Source organism: Aaosphaeria arxii (assembly GCF_010015735.1).
Source record: "Aaosphaeria arxii CBS 175.79 unplaced genomic scaffold BU24scaffold_14, whole genome shotgun sequence".
In the NCBI taxonomy this organism is placed as follows: domain Eukaryota; kingdom Fungi; phylum Ascomycota; class Dothideomycetes; order Pleosporales; genus Aaosphaeria; species Aaosphaeria arxii.
Window position 1 is genome coordinate 418,714 of NW_022983487.1, and position 15,991 is coordinate 434,704.

Sequence of the window (15,991 nt, forward strand, 5' to 3'; positions counted from 1 at the left end):
CAAAAAGCCTGGCTGGTTACTTTTGGGTGGAGAGGGGAGGCTGACATAAAGGACACATATGTTGCAAAAGCCATTTCGGATGTATTGACTCATTCCTATTGTACGATACCCGGCACACTTTCTAACGGATACAAAGCAGCCTTTGGATTTGCCACAGAAACTATCCAATGTCGTCACAAACGAGCTTGTTACCGAAACTGGGATGTAGGAATCATAAAACCTGGAGGAATGCTTGATATCTGAAAAGAAGTACTGTTACGACTCCCTTACAGTAAGGCCTTAAGCCGAATGTGAACACACTTTTGGGCAAACTAGGGTAGATCACTAGATAACTCCATGAATCCTCCAAGAAGCGCAAAGGTAACCCTCCCTATAACCTAAGATATTCCCTCCTATAATAATTCATGAGTCTAGTTTTACTCCGTCTTGGAGATTTGATTCAAGATAAGGAAGAGAAAATGAATCTGGATGGAGCATACTTCGCCCTATGGATCTTTTGTACGCAGCGAATCCACCTTTGGAAATGATGATTGCACTGTGCATTTTATTTCACGAAACCATTTCACTACACTGAATTTGAAGCTATAAAATTGTTGTCGCTATCTTACTCCTAGGTCGAGTCATGCTTCGATCATTCATTTTCCAAGTATGAGCACCCATTGTAACGGCTCTTCACTATGCGAAGAGACAAACCGAAACGATGGGGATGACCGATATTTTGAATCACGCGTGCTGCCTTCCACTTAACATGTTCCATAACCGAGTGTCCAACTATCGCCCATGGTCTTGACTTCGCGGTCGATACCTGTCAGTGTATCTTCTATGTCGTATGCGAGTGGATGCAGAAGACCGACTCCAGTGTCTAATTTCATCAGCAAACCTAATGTAATGTCTTACCCCCCTGGGAAGAGACTTGCCTGTTTGCACCTGCCTCAGATCCTCTTTCGGTACGTTCGAATCGGTTTTGGTGATTGGGTTCATCATGAAGTGATGGATTATCGCTGGACAGCGACCGGCGAGAGCTCAGCCTCGGACTGCTGTGTTCACTGCTTTCGGGGCGCTTCATTGTTCGACCATCTACGGGATTCTGACGAAGAGAGGAAGACGTGTTCTCTCGTTGGCCTGAAAGACGAGTGGTTCTTGGAGAATTTGTAGTTGATTGAGACTGCCCATTACGAACGTTCTCTCTATTCTCGACGCTCACTGGTGAGCGAGAGCGGTCGGAGTGTGCATGCCGTCGCCTGAATGCCGAGCTGTTGCTTAGTTCTGCGTTTCTATCTAAAGCATATCTCCAGTCGCGAACTGGACCGGGTTGTTGGTCAGGACGGTAGCGCTCAGGCACGGTGCGCGCAGCATCGAGGTGTTTTCTATACCAGTCACGCTCGAAATCATTCCGAGGCAGACTTCCACTCTTGATAGCATCCCGTCGACGTTTCAATGGGACAGGGTTGCGGCGTTTTGGCTTGACGCCTACCCTGGATGGGTAGAAAGTGTCAGTCCTGTGCCTGTGGGCAAGGTGAGATTGACCACGAGAGCTGTAATCGCTTTCCTCTCGCGAAGTCTTCTGGTTCTCGTGACCATCCATTTCGGTGAACTAGAAGAATCCGTAAATGTCAGGAAGCAAGGAAGTAGGATGATCGTCGGCCTCGTGTTTGGCAGGTATTTCGAATTGTGAGAGAACAGGCGTTCGCAAGAAGGCGGCAGTGGCAAAACTGGTAAAAGAATGCGAGCGCTCACTGACGCAAAATCAGAACCCGAATTCTCCAAGTATGTTCATAACTCGATTCAGATTTACATGGAGTAATTATCCAAAAGACCATACAATGATATGGAGCGGCAGCAGGTGAAATCGGAACAAGCAAATGAAGTGAGGTGATTTGAAGGGCATCGTAGAAGTCCGTGCTTAACTTGCACGGTATCTTGCCTGTAGCAGTAGAGGTACATACTGAATGCATGAAAATGGTGCACATTGTCATTGTTATGATCAACAATGAACAACGTCGCGACGCGAAGGACACGAAGAACACGAGGATATGGTAGCAGCTTCCATTTGAACTTTTTGAAGAATGAAGGTTGAACAGAGATCCATATGCGCATCAGAGTGCGAGCGAATACTCGACAAAAAGAGTGAGGGGACCATGAAACATACGTCCATCATTCACAGCATAACTCATATATTATCATTCACTCACACATCAGACTCATCACAACCTAAAATGGACCCGCTTGATCCATTGGAAATCGGACCACGAATAGCAGCCGAAATTCATATGAGGCATTACAACGAAGACAATGTGAAGAACACTGGATCGTAGAGGAATACTACCGGAGTGTAAATATCATATCTCTAGAGTCTAGCAATGACTTCTCGGATGTTCACGTAAAGTTCATGCAGGAGTCCAAATCGTCTTTGGCAGTTGCGGAAGGGCAGGACTCCGTTCTGACACACATGCGCCTCTGCATTGACAACATCCTCGTTCAGCCAGTCAAGGTGAAGACACTCGGCATTGAGGGCACTAATTGTTTGAACAAGGACAGGATTGAGGAGCCATATCTAGTAGATGGTGAAATTTTCAAGAAAGGCACCAACATGCACTGCTAGAAATCATGGTAGGTAGAAGTCTCCCAGCATTTCGTATAAGAAAGAAATTCAGGAAAACATTGGATAGGATTAGGGTATCGTGTACGTGAAGGAAACTAAGAATGATCCAGGAATAGGCAAACCCAAAAAGAGTATCCGCTGCAAGAATTAAAGTGTATATACACTGAAGGAGAAGGGAATGAAAGGTAGTTTATGTTGTGACGCCGCGTGCCCGCAGGTGGTCTGCTCCGACTGTATCATTTTGAATTACTGCCCAGTCCGCTGTATCGCTTTTTGATCTGGAAAACCCGACTTCTTCGTCATTCGCCACCTTTCCTGACTCGAATTCTTGCTCACTGGTGTATAGGAGCGTGTTGCTACTAACACTTGCGCGCCGGGTGCTTTCGTTGAGATCTTCATTGTTTTCACGACTTGCGTCGAATGCGTTTGGGACTAGATGTTTTGTAATGCCACCTTCCTTTGCTTCCTCCTTGATCGGGCCAGCAACATTGTCAAAGTGCTGTTTCTTAGTTCTCTTCTTCTCGTTCTTCTCTTCCCACGTCATTGACGTATCTGGGGCGGTTTCGCCTCGTTTCAATCCTAGCGCTGGCTCTGATAGTACTTGCTCAGCTTGATTCACCGGCTCTGAGTGGTGCTTTTTTGGTTGTGCTTTCGGCACGGCGCTCGTTGCAGGCTTTCGCCCAAATGTCTTTCGTGGTACAGGGTTTCCCTCTTTTCGTTGGGACGTTCCCAGTAAAGCAGCACGGATACCAGATTTATGGATTTTCTTCTCCTCGCTGATCTGAGATTGCATGGACTCCCAACGCTCAGCTACTTGCAATTCGATCTTCTGTCTTCGAGAGATATCAGGGTCCTCTCCAGTCACATCGCTATTCTTTTTACGGGATCGGCGAGGCCCTAGTTCCGATAGCTCTTTCTGACCTTGGATTATGCGCGCTTTGCGGATGAAGGTCGTTGGCTGATACTTTTTCCGGCCTTCTTCGTCAAGTCCTTTCATAGTGTAGGCGCCCGGTCCCAGTATAGCAGCAATGTCCTTGAGCACGAAGCCTCCAACGCCCATACTCATTCCTCTCAAACATCCTAAGAGACCACCGTCCTTTGCCCCTGCAATTGGCTGACGCCACAATCCAGTGACTCCGTCGTGGATGCCGTAAACAAACTCATCGCGTCCAGCGCGAATGCCGGAATGAAACCCGGTTACCCTTGGTGGTCTCCGGACAGTCTCATCGCCGTATAACCTGGGGGCATTATGGAAGCCTTTTGTCACCGCAAGAGTAAAGTTCATCGGGCTCTTGATGATGGCACTACCTGTCTTTCTGACACCATGCCCGGCCTCTTGCGCGAGCTCTTCAGCAAGCCAATTCTCGGGCTCAACGGCATTTGATAATGTCGATTCCTTTCTATCAGCTCCCGGCCGATTTCCCGTCCCTTCATTCTCTTCCGATCCATTGTTTGAAATGACTGCATTATCGGCCTTCTTAAGGAGTTCCTTCTTATGATTTTCACTTTGCTTCAGTTTCCATCTCTTTTCGTAATATTGCTCCCTTTTCCTAACGCTCTTTGCCATCTTGACTGGCACTAGTCCTACACCAGTGAACACGTCTTCAATGGTATCAACGATAACCCCCCAGCCACCAGTCAATGGCTCACCAGGACCACCGTAATCATTCCATTCATTGTGCCTCAAGAGTCGAAGTTCGTTCCATTTGATCTTCTTCCACTCCACGAGCAATTCTGCTGCAAGCGGGCATATCTGCAAACTGGTCCCTTTCAACTTCCATGTGGCTACTCTGTCATCGAGGATCTGGCACCGCATATTGCGCTCTCCTTCAAGGCGCAAACTACGATGAAAAGACCGAACCGCATTTAACGCGCCATCGCCCTCTTTAGCAATACTTTCGGCAATCTTTCCAACATTTTCACGAGCCTCGTCTGTCAGGCACTGCTTGATGCCCTCCGCAAGCTTTTCAGCAGTGAGTTTCTTGTAAGGTATGCAATCGTGCGCGCCAGCCTTTGCTTTCGAAACCATTGCTCCCCAGAAGGGTTGATCTCCGAAGAACGGGACAATCATGGTCGGCTTACCGCATTTGAGTCCAATAGCTGTTGTTCCAGCGCCGCCATGGTGGACAACTGCGCTGACCTTCGGGAATAGCCAATCATGTGGGGTATTATCCAGCATAAAGATATTATCCGGGCAGTTGTCGTTGCTCCCGAAGCCACCCCAGCCCTTACTGACTAGAGCTCGGACGCCAGCAAGCCTGACGGCCTCGAAGATGAGCTTAGTGAATCTGTCAGGGTCGTCCACAACAATAGACCCGAAACCAATGTACACTGGCTTCTCACCAGCTTCAAGAAACTTAACCAAGTCTTCTGGAGGTTTAAAAGAGGACGCAAGATCAAGAAATACGAATCCAGCTATTTCGATCTCTGAACCCCAGTCGTGAGGTTTAGGAACAAGTCCCGGGGACCACTGTCAATTGTTACTTCACGACTAGTGATCAAAGTAAAGGATGGCGTACCATATAAGTGTAAGGGACACGTAATCGAAAAAGTTGGCCCGGGGCCCATAATGTTGAAACTTCTTCAAGCATCAAGGTCTTCGCCCTGAATCGATTGATCAAATCGCCCAAGCCTTGCCAGGTCATCATTTCGACTAATGGGTAACTCATGAAATTTGTATATTGTGAATCGACGTTACTTTTCTTGACGTTTGCAAGGGGGTGAGGAAATTTGACGGTAGGGCTGTATGGAAACCTGCCATGTGTTAGAATAGTATTGAGGGAGATGAAAATGGAGGAACATACGTAAACATCATGTGTAACGGGATCCCCAGCCTCTCGGCGATGTGCGGAGGAGCGAAACTTGGCGGATTGGCAATTATTGCGTCGGCAATGAAGGGGTGTTTGTTACCCATCATCTTAAGATTTGCCTTGTCACCTTCATCATCCGTAGAGTTTATGCACGCCCTCCACATTCCTTGAAACATGTCGTACATGGCTGCTCTCCTTCTGCCAATCTCGCCTTCTTTTATAGTGTCCAGACTAGGAATTAGTCCTGGGTTTTTTACCATGAAAGCCATTAGTTCGGACGGGTCGCCACCAACAGAGAAAAACTCTAGGCCAGAATCGCCCTCGACGAAATTCTTGAACGCTGGATGTGTCGCTATTCGTACGCGATGTCCATAATCCTCCTTCAGAATTTTTCCGATTTTGAGAAACGGTTGGATATCTCCCCGCGATCCGATGACTATTATGACGATGTTGAGTTTGACACGACGCTTTGTATCTTCCATAGGGTCACCACCGGACGAGGTCTTGATAGACTCATTGACGGATGAAGTGGCACTTTCAACGTTGTCCGCGCCTATAAGGTGTTTCTTTAGTCCCGCCCCCAATGTCTTTGCAAAATACCCGCTGTTGACTGATTCGGTGATGTTCAATTTGAGACGGCCATCCCGCTTCGAAACTTTGCCCGTGGAATCAAAGCCCTCATTGGTGAGTCGGAACTTGGAGAATGGACCTTCCAACCCTCGATGAGACCTTTTCGAGACGCGATCTGAGAATTGCGTTTCTTGCCTAGAGTCGAGGCCCCGAGTATGTTTAGATTCATCTTCATCAGAGGAAGAACTGGAATCGGAGGAATATGGATCGAATGTCAGTGTAGTTTGCCTCTGAGCTGGCGGGCGTCGTCCGGTTGACTCAGTGCGCTTCCTGCCCAATAAGGAACTGCGTGTAGTTGGTTGTGGCCGGTCTGTGACTGACTTTGGGGCCATGAGCGGACGAAAATTCGTTCCAGTGATATCCGTGTCGGCTCTTGAGAGGGAATTGGGACAGTGCCCAGTGGTCATGCGCGTGCTGGGGCCAGCGTGTGTAACTGGCACCTCTTTTGCTCCAGTGCGCGGGAAGGTAGTGTCCTCGTCATTTTCTGTAGAAGGCTTTGAGTGGTTTTTATGATTGCGATTCTCATCGTCGCCGCTACCGCTACCGCTACCGCTGCCATTACCATTATCATTGCCATTGTCTTGGGCTGGGGGTTGTGGTTCTTCAAGAGAAACAGCTTTGAGGAGGACATTGGCATCGTCTCGAGAGACACTCGCCATGGCGAGAGGAATATGAAGAAGAAGGCCCTCCTGATTGGGGAATGAAGATGACGATGATCAGATATAGCTGCTGTATGAATATTTGAACGGTTCGTTAGGTCACGGTCGATAGGGTAGAGAATGGAGGAAGGAAGGGAGAGAGGGAGGGAGGGAGCAATGAAGGAATAAATGTGAGTGCGAAAAGAACACAAGAGGCTTCCAGGTTCACAAACAGAACGGTGAACCATCTAGGTGGTGGTGGTGGTAGTGGTAGTGGTAGTGGTAGTGGTAGTGGTATCATAATTGTTGTTTTGTTGGATCGACACGGCTCGTCACGTACGTCACTATGTATAAGCCGTCCCTCCCGCCATCCGCCCATCCACCCTGTGCCTGGGCGTGCCTGGGCCCGGGCGTGCCAGGCACAGATAGGTGGGCGACCTAACCCAAGCTGGATTGGCTCTGGGACCTGGCCTTACAGGGCTACAAGACAAACCACCACGAGGTTACAAGGTACGAGATACCTAGTAAATACCTCGGAGATACTTACAAGCCAACTGCGAGTACCTGGGAGGACTAGGTATCTCAGTAAGTATTGACCGGTACCTGCACGAGTTCAAGCCTCGATCGTGATGTCACGTCATATCAGCCAAACTCATACTCATACTCGTAGACTGTAGCCATACACTTCCTCGTAGGCAGGTAGTTCCAAGGTAACTACGCCGTACAACTTCGAAGACTGGCCCAGAGCATCGCTAGTACTCCTTTAATTACTTTTACCGCCCGCGCCCAACATGATTTGACGGGTAAATGGTTGGACCAAGTCCAAAACATCCATTCCGCGTCCATCAGCGCTTGTCGTCATCATCATCATCTTCTTCTTATACTTGTTCTTCTTCGTTACATCCACTCCTCGTTGCATTTCCGCTCAATCTTGGTCCAGACCACAGCGGCCACGGCCACGGCACCCCTGCTCTTCACAACTTATGATACCCAATCTTCTCAAGTACGGCGTTGACCATATCCAAATCCATACGCTACTGCCTTGAAAATATCAAAAGCCCATCCAGCCCATCCGCGAGCAGCCTCGACGGAATTGATCAGTTTGATGAAGTTTCGATCGAAGATGTCCACTTCCTCCCAATCGTCGGCGTAGGCCTCCCACACTGCTCGCTCCTCGCTGCCCGGTACGTTCTTAGACACAATGCTCCATTGCCCATCTTCCCCTTGCTTGACGTGCATTTTGGGTCCGATTACTAGGGCGCGCCCGAGGATGCGAGAGTCCGCCACGAAGCGCGTCGCGGCGTCGAGGACGTCTTCTGGTTTCCCCATGGCACCACCAGCGAGTGCGAGCCTGGCTGGCGTAGTGATGATTGGCGTATCGATAAAATATGGACAGAGCAGGTTGATACGGATGCCTTGAGGGTGAGAAGTAGCTCGCAACGACCGGAACAAGCCTAGGACGGCGTGCTTTGCAGCAGCATACTGAGGCTGCATGACAATAGGTGCGAGCGAGGCTACCGAGCCGAGCAGCAACAGGTGGCGGTCTCTCACCCTTTCCGCGGGCTTCGACTCCATGCTGCATGCCTCCGAACCTGGGTTCTTGGGCAGCCAGTAGTATGCCAAGTGGGTAGTGTAGAGTACGCCTGTCAAGTTCACATCCATGATCTTGAAGTTGGGCTTCTGGGGCTCGGCGGCCTCCATGTTTCGAGGGCTTTGTACTGGGTCTGCCCCTGCGATACCAGCATTGGCGACCACCGTGTCAATCCCACCGTGAGGACTCAGCTTGGCTGCCTCCTTGAAGAAGTTGACCTGTGATTGCCAGTCTGTCACATCACAATGCACAAAGTGGGCATTGCTTTGTCCAGTCTCGTTCTGCAGGTCGCGCGCAAGCTGCTGGCCACCTTCGACGTTGATGTCCCCAAGCACGACTGTAGCCCCATTAATCGCCCAGTGTCTCGCGAAGGATGCGCCGAAACCACTTGCGCCTCCCGTTATAACGATTGTCTTTCCCTTCACCCAGCCAGCTTCGTATGGTATCGTAACATCGATGGGAGGGGATTGCCGTATGGCAGCGGATAGGCTTTCGGGGTTGTTCGACGACATGGTGTACGTTGGGATGGAGGATAGAGTGATGACACCAGTGTAAAGGTGCGGTCTATATGTTCTTGTGGCGTTGGAGGGATGGAGTGGAGTGGAGACGTTTTGATGATGATACTACCTCGTAGTACTCCGTATATATTATATATACTGTGTGAAGGTGGGTGGCCTTCGTGTTTCGTGGGAGGGGACCAGCGTTGCGTGCGGGTGCGAGGTCGTTACCAGCTGAATTCTAGGTAGTTAACTATCAGCAGGAAGCCCAGCCAAGGCGGGTGTCGCATCCTAGAAGTAGTAAATTCCTAACTGCATGTACATACATACCTATAACTACCCAGTCATCCAGACACCTAGGCAAATCGTTAGTGCTTGCGAGATCGGTTGCTTCGTTTCCTCTCCCATGTACAAGTACGAGTATGCATATGTATACGTGTCTGTGTGTGGGTGTGAATGTGCGTGTAACTACGGAGTCAGCCCATGATTTTTGCCTCCTATTATCATTCGGATCAATTCTTTGCAGGAGTATGATTCGAGATCTGTGCGATGCAATTGACTTGAATCCAACAGAGAAGATAGATTCGTGGGTGAAAAAGGGGACAAAGAAGTCTTGATGAAAGGGAGAAATGAGGGGGTGGATACCTGGTAGATACCCTTCACGACCTAGGTACCTATACCCATGACCAGGTAGTCTGGAGGTACTGTGCAATGTACAAGTACATACATGTACATATACTCCGTACAGTACTCCGTAGTAACAGTACCCTAACAGCTAGGTACATGGTTACTCGTAACTAGGAGGAATACTTGTGCTGATCAGCGCATCCCCATCCCTGTGTACCTAATTAGCTTCGGCGGCTTTTTCCATTTGTTTTCTACAATAATCAATTGGTCAATAATTTTCCAATAACTGCTTTGATATTTATTGTTTACAAGACTACGAGTACGTGAAGAATAAAAGGTCAGGCATGGCCTTCAGGTAGTTAATACCTAACGTCCTAGGTAGGGTATACAAGTGACGAGTAATGTGACCGGCCCGACCCTGACATTTTTGTAACTCGTAATTTTTACCTGCCCCTCCAACAGCTCGCCGTCTTTTTCTTCTTCTTCATTTTCCCTTCTCCCTCTACTGCTTCTACTCTCTCTGTTTCCTACATAGGTACCGAGTTGAATCACGCGCAATTCCAATTCGCTCGCCATGTCCTCCGCCTTCAAACCCCCGGCGCTGGACGTCTCTCCCATCCACGTCGTAGCCACCATCTTCTACAAGTCCGATTCTCCCTCGCATTTTGTCCCACACCCAGATGCCTCACCGCGTACTACCACCGATGCCCTTCCATCCGCTTCTCTCGACGGCCTCAAGGACGGCGCCGTGCCCACCGAGAACATCTCCGCCTATCCTCTCGAGCCTCCGACACCCGGCCCAAGCCCTTTAGACCATCTTTACGGTTCCTACGTCTCCCCCAGCTGCCTGAACGACTTCTTCAATACTCTGGCTCAGATCATACCTGGCCTCCAACAAGAGACCGTTCGGAGTCGGAAGCTGGAGAAGAGCAAGTTCTGCAGGGTGGTGGAAGTCACGTTCCCACTCCCAAGTGCAACCACCGTGACAGTGGAAACCCTCCGGAGGCATGAAGCCGTATCGCGGTTCGAGCGCGAATGGAACGTGGAGGCCGTGTTCCAAATTGATAATGTATACAGGCGGTACAAACGGTTCGCCGTCTTCGACATGGACTCTACGTTGATCCAGCAAGAGGTCATTGACGAGATAGCCTCGCTCATCGGCGTCGAAGCCCAGGTATCTGCCATTACTGCTGCGGCCATGAACGGTGAGTTGGACTTCGAGGCCAGCTTGAGGAAACGATGCGCGCTGCTCAAGGGTGTGCCTAGCACAGTATGGGAAACCCTCAAGCCACGGATAACTCTGAACGAAGGCGTCGCAGATTTGATCAAGGCTTTGAAGAGATTGGGATTCAAGACCGCGGTGCTGAGTGGCGGATTTACCCCATTGACTGGCTGGATGGGTTCTCAGCTCGGACTCGATTACGCCTATGCAAACCATCTCGTCGTCAGCGAGGATGGACAGACGCTCACCGGCGAGTTGACAGGCGAGATCGTCCACGCCCAGAAGAAGCGACAGCATGTTCTTGAAATATCAGAGCAGGAGGGCATCCCTCTGGATCAAGTCATCTGTATAGGTGACGGTGCGAATGACTTGCCCATGATGGGCGTTGCAGGATTGGGTGTTGCATTCCATGCCAAACCAAAAGTGCAAATGCAGGCTCCAGCCAGGCTCAATTCGAAGAGCATGTTGGACCTGTTATATCTCTTTGGTATAACGAAGGAAGAACAGGAGGAGTTGCTCAGGTAGCATCCATTCCTCTGTACAGTTCACCTCAATCTCCTTCAGCCTCTATTCTTCCCAGTCAGTCTTTACGCGAAAGATTAGACGACGCGTTCTATCGCATTCACTCCATTCCCCCGGGCCAATCTGCATAAACTTGACAAGGGGTCCATCTACCCATATCCCAACAACTTTGCTCTTAACTTGTTAATCCGGTTTCGTAGTCTTAGATGTAGACATCGCCCTGGTCAATGTATTTGATCTTGGGGACCTGGCCTTCCATCAATGTTGCATCTTTATCCGGTCGGCAGATCGTTCACGCTCGGCCATGTCAATTCCAGCATGACCAATTTACGATACTCCCAAATAGATACATACTTCACATACCAGCCTAAGAATTGCTTTTCGCTGTCTGTTCCACAATCTGCAGTTTTCAGCTCAAATCCCAATCGAATGATGCGTCTCTTACCAATCTTCATGACAGCGGTCACCGCAACCGTATCCACATCCCCCGTCCTCGCCATTCGCAAGCTGACCACGGGCTGCTCATCCTATCCAAACTACAATGCCAATACATCCACCGCGGGGCCTTTCAACCTAATCGCCACATCGACCTCGAGTCCCTTCCTCGACGACAAGAAGGCCGCCATCGCACCTTTCACGACCAACGGAATCGACAGCTATGGCTTCGTACGTCATCATCTCTCTCATCGTTACCTGATCCACTCAGAAATTCCACCTCGGGCCTAAATGAAAAACCTGCCTCTACACACACGTCTGCTAAACATGATAGATCAATATTCCCAAACGTGCAACATCCTACACCCCATCCATTACCCTCAGCTGCCAAAATTCGACCCTCCACTTCTCCCTCTCTTCTCCATCCTTCACGCTACCGCCCGCACAACCGATCCCACTCTTTGTAACCAAGGACGAGAACTGGCATTCTAGCCTCGGCTACGGGAACTATCTCGGGCGTGGCATCCCCGTCGAGACCTACGACCATGTGTACGTGAATGGGAGCACCAAGGTCGAGGGAGTGTATCTCGGTGCCGAAGGCAACACGAGGTGGAGGTTCAAGTTCAATTGGGGCGGTAATGCGGGCGAGTATTATCTTGTCAGGTTGGATGAGGAGGCGGAGGGGACGTTGGATAGGAGGCAGGATGGTGGACCTGGCGTGTTCCCTCCGATCGATGATAGGGATTTCGTGGGGTTCTTGAAGGTCGTTGGGGTGGCATAGATGAAGTCGGAGGCTTTGTTCTACCAGTCCATGGTGATGCACCTACTTACAGCTACCTAGAAATTCTACCAACTTGTATGAGAATTCGTTGGCACGGCCTGTTAAATTGCATGCACAATCAGAGCGTTTGGTCGTTCAGTGCCGGTGCGCCGCGCCTGCAGGACCTAATATACGACCTTTCTATGGAACCTCGAAAGAATGCTACTACAAAGTCACAGAAAGATTCCGCCCCCGTCTAAGATAAGCCAATCCATTCCGCATCTAAACAAGAGGAATCCAACAGGTTCGTCACGATGCACATGTCCTCCATAACCTGTACTCCGTCTCCATTCTCGGCCGTCAACTCACCATCCTCGATTCATTCTACAAATACCTAACCCCAAAATCAATCGTCCTCACAACCTCGTAATCTTCCTCCACCCCTATATCCCCAAAGATTTTCAACGCCTTCGCAACGAACGTGTAATTCCCTGCAGGAACTCTCGACCCATCACTTAGCGTCCCGTTCCATTGGTCGTACAATTCCGCGGAGCGAGGGATATACGCCGTCGGATATCCCCAAAGGCGGCCGAAATCCTTCACCAGCGGAAGTGAGGCATTGGGCGGAGAGGTGGCAGTGACGTTGACGGACCAGACGTGCAGATCGAGCAGGGGGATGCCGAATGACGTGCTGGCCTCGTACAAAATGGGGAAGGAGTAGCGGACCGTCACGTTGGGGCCCGGATCTGACCAGCTGCCGTCTGGGTTTATGGGGAGGGTGAACTCGGTGCCTTGTGGCGAGACGATCGTGGGGTTGGTGGCCGTGGAGGCGGTGACGTGGAGGTTGGAGAACAATGAGATGTCGCGCATGCGGCTGGCGACGCCGAGGTAGGGGATGGAGAGGACGGCATTATTTGAGGCGTTCAACTTGATGTAGCCGGAGTACACGGGGGTGAGAGCTGGGTTGACAGAGGGTGGTGGCGTGAACGTTACAGTGATGTTACCGGTCGAACCAGCGTGGACGGTGAGGGAGCCGGGGTTAGAGGAGAAAGAGGCGTCAGCGATGAAGGGCACGAATTCGAGATTGCCTGGGAGGGACGGCGTCTTGCTTTTGGGCCTGAAGGTGTGGAAGGTCGCCGCGGGCTCGTGGCTCAGCGAGTATGTGATATCTTTCTCTCCGACATTCTTGATGGTGAAAGTATGGGACTGGACAAAGTGTTCGGTGTCGTTGAGAATGAGCTTCGATATGCTGAGAATACCATTTGAGTGGACGGCGTCGTACGCTTGCGCTATTCCCCCGCCTTGCTGTACGACCGGTGCCAGATCATTATTCGGACCTGATTCATTCAGGTAGTGGAGGGGCTTGGAGGTGGTTGTGAGTAAACTGCGAACCTCGGAAGCTGTGATGCTTGGACGGGCCTGCAATATCAACGCAATGATACCCGCTATCAAAGGAGTAGCCTGCATACATTTAGTCATGCACTACAATGCATCAAAGAATATAGAGAAAAAGATACTGACCATCGATGTCCCAGAGATAACGGCATATCGCCCCAGAGACCGGGGCCAAGTGGAAAGGATGACGCCTCCAGGGGCCGATACCTCAGGCTTGATATCCAACTCGAACGTAGGACCCCAGCTACTATAACCGCTCATGAGACCTCCCCCTACGTTTGGGACCTCGTCAACACTACAAATCATCAACTTTTGTCTCTTAAGGCGACAAGTATTGGCTCACAATTGCACGGCGTATTTCGGATCCGTGATTTGAACATTGACCTTCTTTCCACTCTTAGACAACTGAATCCATTCCCGTGCCGTACTGAAGGGAAGCGATCCGATTGCCTCGAGTCCAGACTCATCAGGAAAGCTTAGGATACTTGTCCTACGATACAAGGTTAGCAAAGGACATCCTCAAGGCAACTTCATGTACGTACGCTTCAGACCCATCTCTGTACATAAACGCATATTTCGCACCTTTCCTCGCCGCAAATTCAGCCTTATACCAGTCCGCACAAGAGTTAGTGCCCTTGACCAGCACCACATATCCAGTCAGGTTCCCAGCATTGGTGAACTCGTCGCAATTCTTTCCATCCCCGACATAAAGGGGCAGAGTTGCGTTTCCCCAGTTCTGAGGGCTCCCAGACGTCCAGACAAACACTTTAGATGTCCCGTTCTCAGAGGTGAATGTTGAATTGATAACGACACGAGGCAGAATGCTGTTTGCTGTTGAGCCTATGGCGAATACATCTGCGCCTGTGCCTGGAGACTCGGGGAAGAATGGACCCGTGGATCCACTGTTTCCTTGGGCAAATGTTCTTCAAATGTATGTGTCAGGCACGCATTCAGGAGACGATGCGATATGGAAGAACTCACAGAATGACCCCCTTCGCAGCGATCCGATCCGCGATAACAGACAGCGTCGATTCTGTCCATCCACTCCTCGCACCCAGCGATGCTGTGATGATGTGGTTCCCATCAGCGAACGCCTTGTTGATGCCAGCTGCGACAACGTCCGTCGTAGTACTCCCAGCGCAACTGAAGACGCGGTACATGCCGAGTTCGACATCCTTCCCCAAAGTTCAGTATAACAAACCACCGGTGAGAACTCTGAATGCATTTTGTTGTATACGTACAGGTGCAGCACCTCGAAACTTGAATCCATCTTCAACCCCCTGGGCTGCGATGATGCCAGCAACGTGCGTGCCGTGGCCATCGCACTCTGTGAATGGATCCTCATCGGGGACAGGGTCGTTTCCCCTATATGGGCTATACTCATCACCAATATGATCATACCCGCGAGCAACGAGGTAACCTATCCGATGATCAGTACGTTCAATCTAGCCAACATAGATAACTCTACCTTGGCCAAATCCTCTACCTAAAGCGGGATGCCTATAGTCAATCTGGCAGGACTAAATCAGCATACAGATAGTTCTACTTCCAACCATTGGGACAATGAATGACCTACTCCATCATCTACGATTCCAACCTTGATTCCCCTTCCCGTAATATTACTCCCATGGACCCTATCCACCTGTGTTAGTACGTGCGGTGTGAATCCTTCCCCTTTCACGGCAACCTTTCCGACCTGCTTCTTAATGCTGACAGGCGCAGTATTCAGATCACTCCCTTTCCACGCGAGAGCATCATCCGGCCTCTCCACCACCTCAACCGGCCAAATATTCTTGATTGCTGGTATCGATGAAAGAACGGTGAGTGGGTCATCACCAAGAGTACTAATGTCGATTTTGTAGGAAGCGGCGCGAAAGATCTCGCTTTCGGTCGTGAGGATGCGGTGAGCGGATAGGCCGTCGCGCTTGAGGTGGTGGGAAAACAGTGTGTGGTCCTATTTGTTCGTATGGTCAATGGACTGCTCTTTCCTATGTGCAAGTAGAAGGTTATGTACCGCATGGTCTTCGAATTCGACAAGAAATCTTCCTGGGATGATAGTGGAAGGTAATGCTTGCGAAGTCGCTACGAAAACCAACAGCGCTGAGCCGAATGATAGAGGTATCAACATGATCTTATTTTCAACACAACTTGGCGATGGTAACGATACAGACGAGAGGGTCGAGTGTTCCTTGTTTTGGAAGAACACGAATCAGACTCGTAATGGATGTACCCTTCGTCTTCTGGGGCCATCGGGCGCGGGGG

General features: G+C 50.2%; 6 protein-coding genes across 6 annotated transcripts; 2 read left to right on the plus strand and 4 right to left on the minus strand.

Annotated features, from left to right (window-relative positions):
* Window positions 1–595: 595 nt before the first annotated feature.
* BU24DRAFT_428818 (uncharacterized protein) lies at window positions 596–1,827 on the minus strand. Its single transcript, XM_033529570.1, has 2 exons — window positions 918–1,827; window positions 596–862 (listed from the first exon to the last, which is right to left on the minus strand). The coding sequence occupies exons 1-2, from the start codon at window positions 1,583–1,585 to the stop codon at window positions 772–774; spliced, it is 759 nt and encodes a 252-aa protein (XP_033377616.1). The 5' UTR covers window positions 1,586–1,827; the 3' UTR covers window positions 596–771.
* Window positions 1,828–2,792: 965 nt separating this feature from the next.
* Window positions 2,793–6,374, minus strand: BU24DRAFT_358626 (glycosyltransferase family 1 protein; the record flags this gene model as incomplete). Its single annotated transcript, XM_033524003.1, has 3 exons — window positions 2,793–5,072; window positions 5,122–5,356; window positions 5,407–6,374. 3 exons carry the CDS (start codon window positions 6,372–6,374, stop codon window positions 2,793–2,795), a joined length of 3,483 nt encoding a protein of 1,160 aa, XP_033377617.1.
* Window positions 6,375–7,679: 1,305 nt separating this feature from the next.
* On the minus strand, window positions 7,680–8,783 carry BU24DRAFT_437418 (NAD(P)-binding protein; the record flags this gene model as incomplete). The annotated part of the gene is made up of 1 exon (XM_033530205.1): window positions 7,680–8,783. One exon carries the CDS (start codon window positions 8,781–8,783, stop codon window positions 7,680–7,682), a length of 1,104 nt encoding a protein of 367 aa, XP_033377618.1.
* Window positions 8,784–9,737: 954 nt separating this feature from the next.
* Window positions 9,738–11,271, plus strand: BU24DRAFT_86518 (phosphoserine phosphatase-like protein). Its single transcript, XM_033534725.1, has one exon. It carries the CDS (start codon window positions 9,970–9,972, stop codon window positions 11,140–11,142), a length of 1,173 nt encoding a protein of 390 aa, XP_033377619.1. The 5' UTR covers window positions 9,738–9,969; the 3' UTR covers window positions 11,143–11,271.
* A 321-nt stretch (window positions 11,272–11,592) lies between these two features.
* Window positions 11,593–12,355, plus strand: BU24DRAFT_468256 (uncharacterized protein; the record flags this gene model as incomplete). Its single annotated transcript, XM_033532507.1, has 2 exons — window positions 11,593–11,805; window positions 11,909–12,355. The coding sequence occupies 2 exons, from the start codon at window positions 11,593–11,595 to the stop codon at window positions 12,353–12,355; spliced, it is 660 nt and encodes a 219-aa protein (XP_033377620.1).
* Window positions 12,356–12,718: 363 nt separating this feature from the next.
* BU24DRAFT_468257 (uncharacterized protein) lies at window positions 12,719–15,857 on the minus strand (the record flags this gene model as incomplete). Its single annotated transcript, XM_033532508.1, has 9 exons — window positions 12,719–13,795; window positions 13,856–14,024; window positions 14,073–14,219; window positions 14,272–14,652; window positions 14,711–14,904; window positions 14,971–15,149; window positions 15,198–15,240; window positions 15,306–15,683; window positions 15,744–15,857. 9 exons carry the CDS (start codon window positions 15,855–15,857, stop codon window positions 12,719–12,721), a joined length of 2,682 nt encoding a protein of 893 aa, XP_033377621.1.
* Between the last annotated feature and the right edge of the window lie 134 nt (window positions 15,858–15,991).

What these genes read in the sequence shown, in the direction of transcription:
- BU24DRAFT_428818 (XM_033529570.1), bottom strand. Translation starts at nt 1,585, where the DNA reads ATGGATGGTCACGAGAACCAGAAGACTTCGCGAGAGGAAAGCGATTAC. An exon ending in TCTGAGGCAGGTGCAAACAG is followed by an intron (nt 863 to 917) that starts GCAAGTCTCTTC and finishes TGATGAAATTAG; the next exon opens with ACACTGGAGTCGGTCTTCTG.
- BU24DRAFT_86518 (XM_033534725.1), top strand. Translation starts at nt 9,970, where the DNA reads ATGTCCTCCGCCTTCAAACCCCCGGCGCTGGACGTCTCTCCCATCCAC.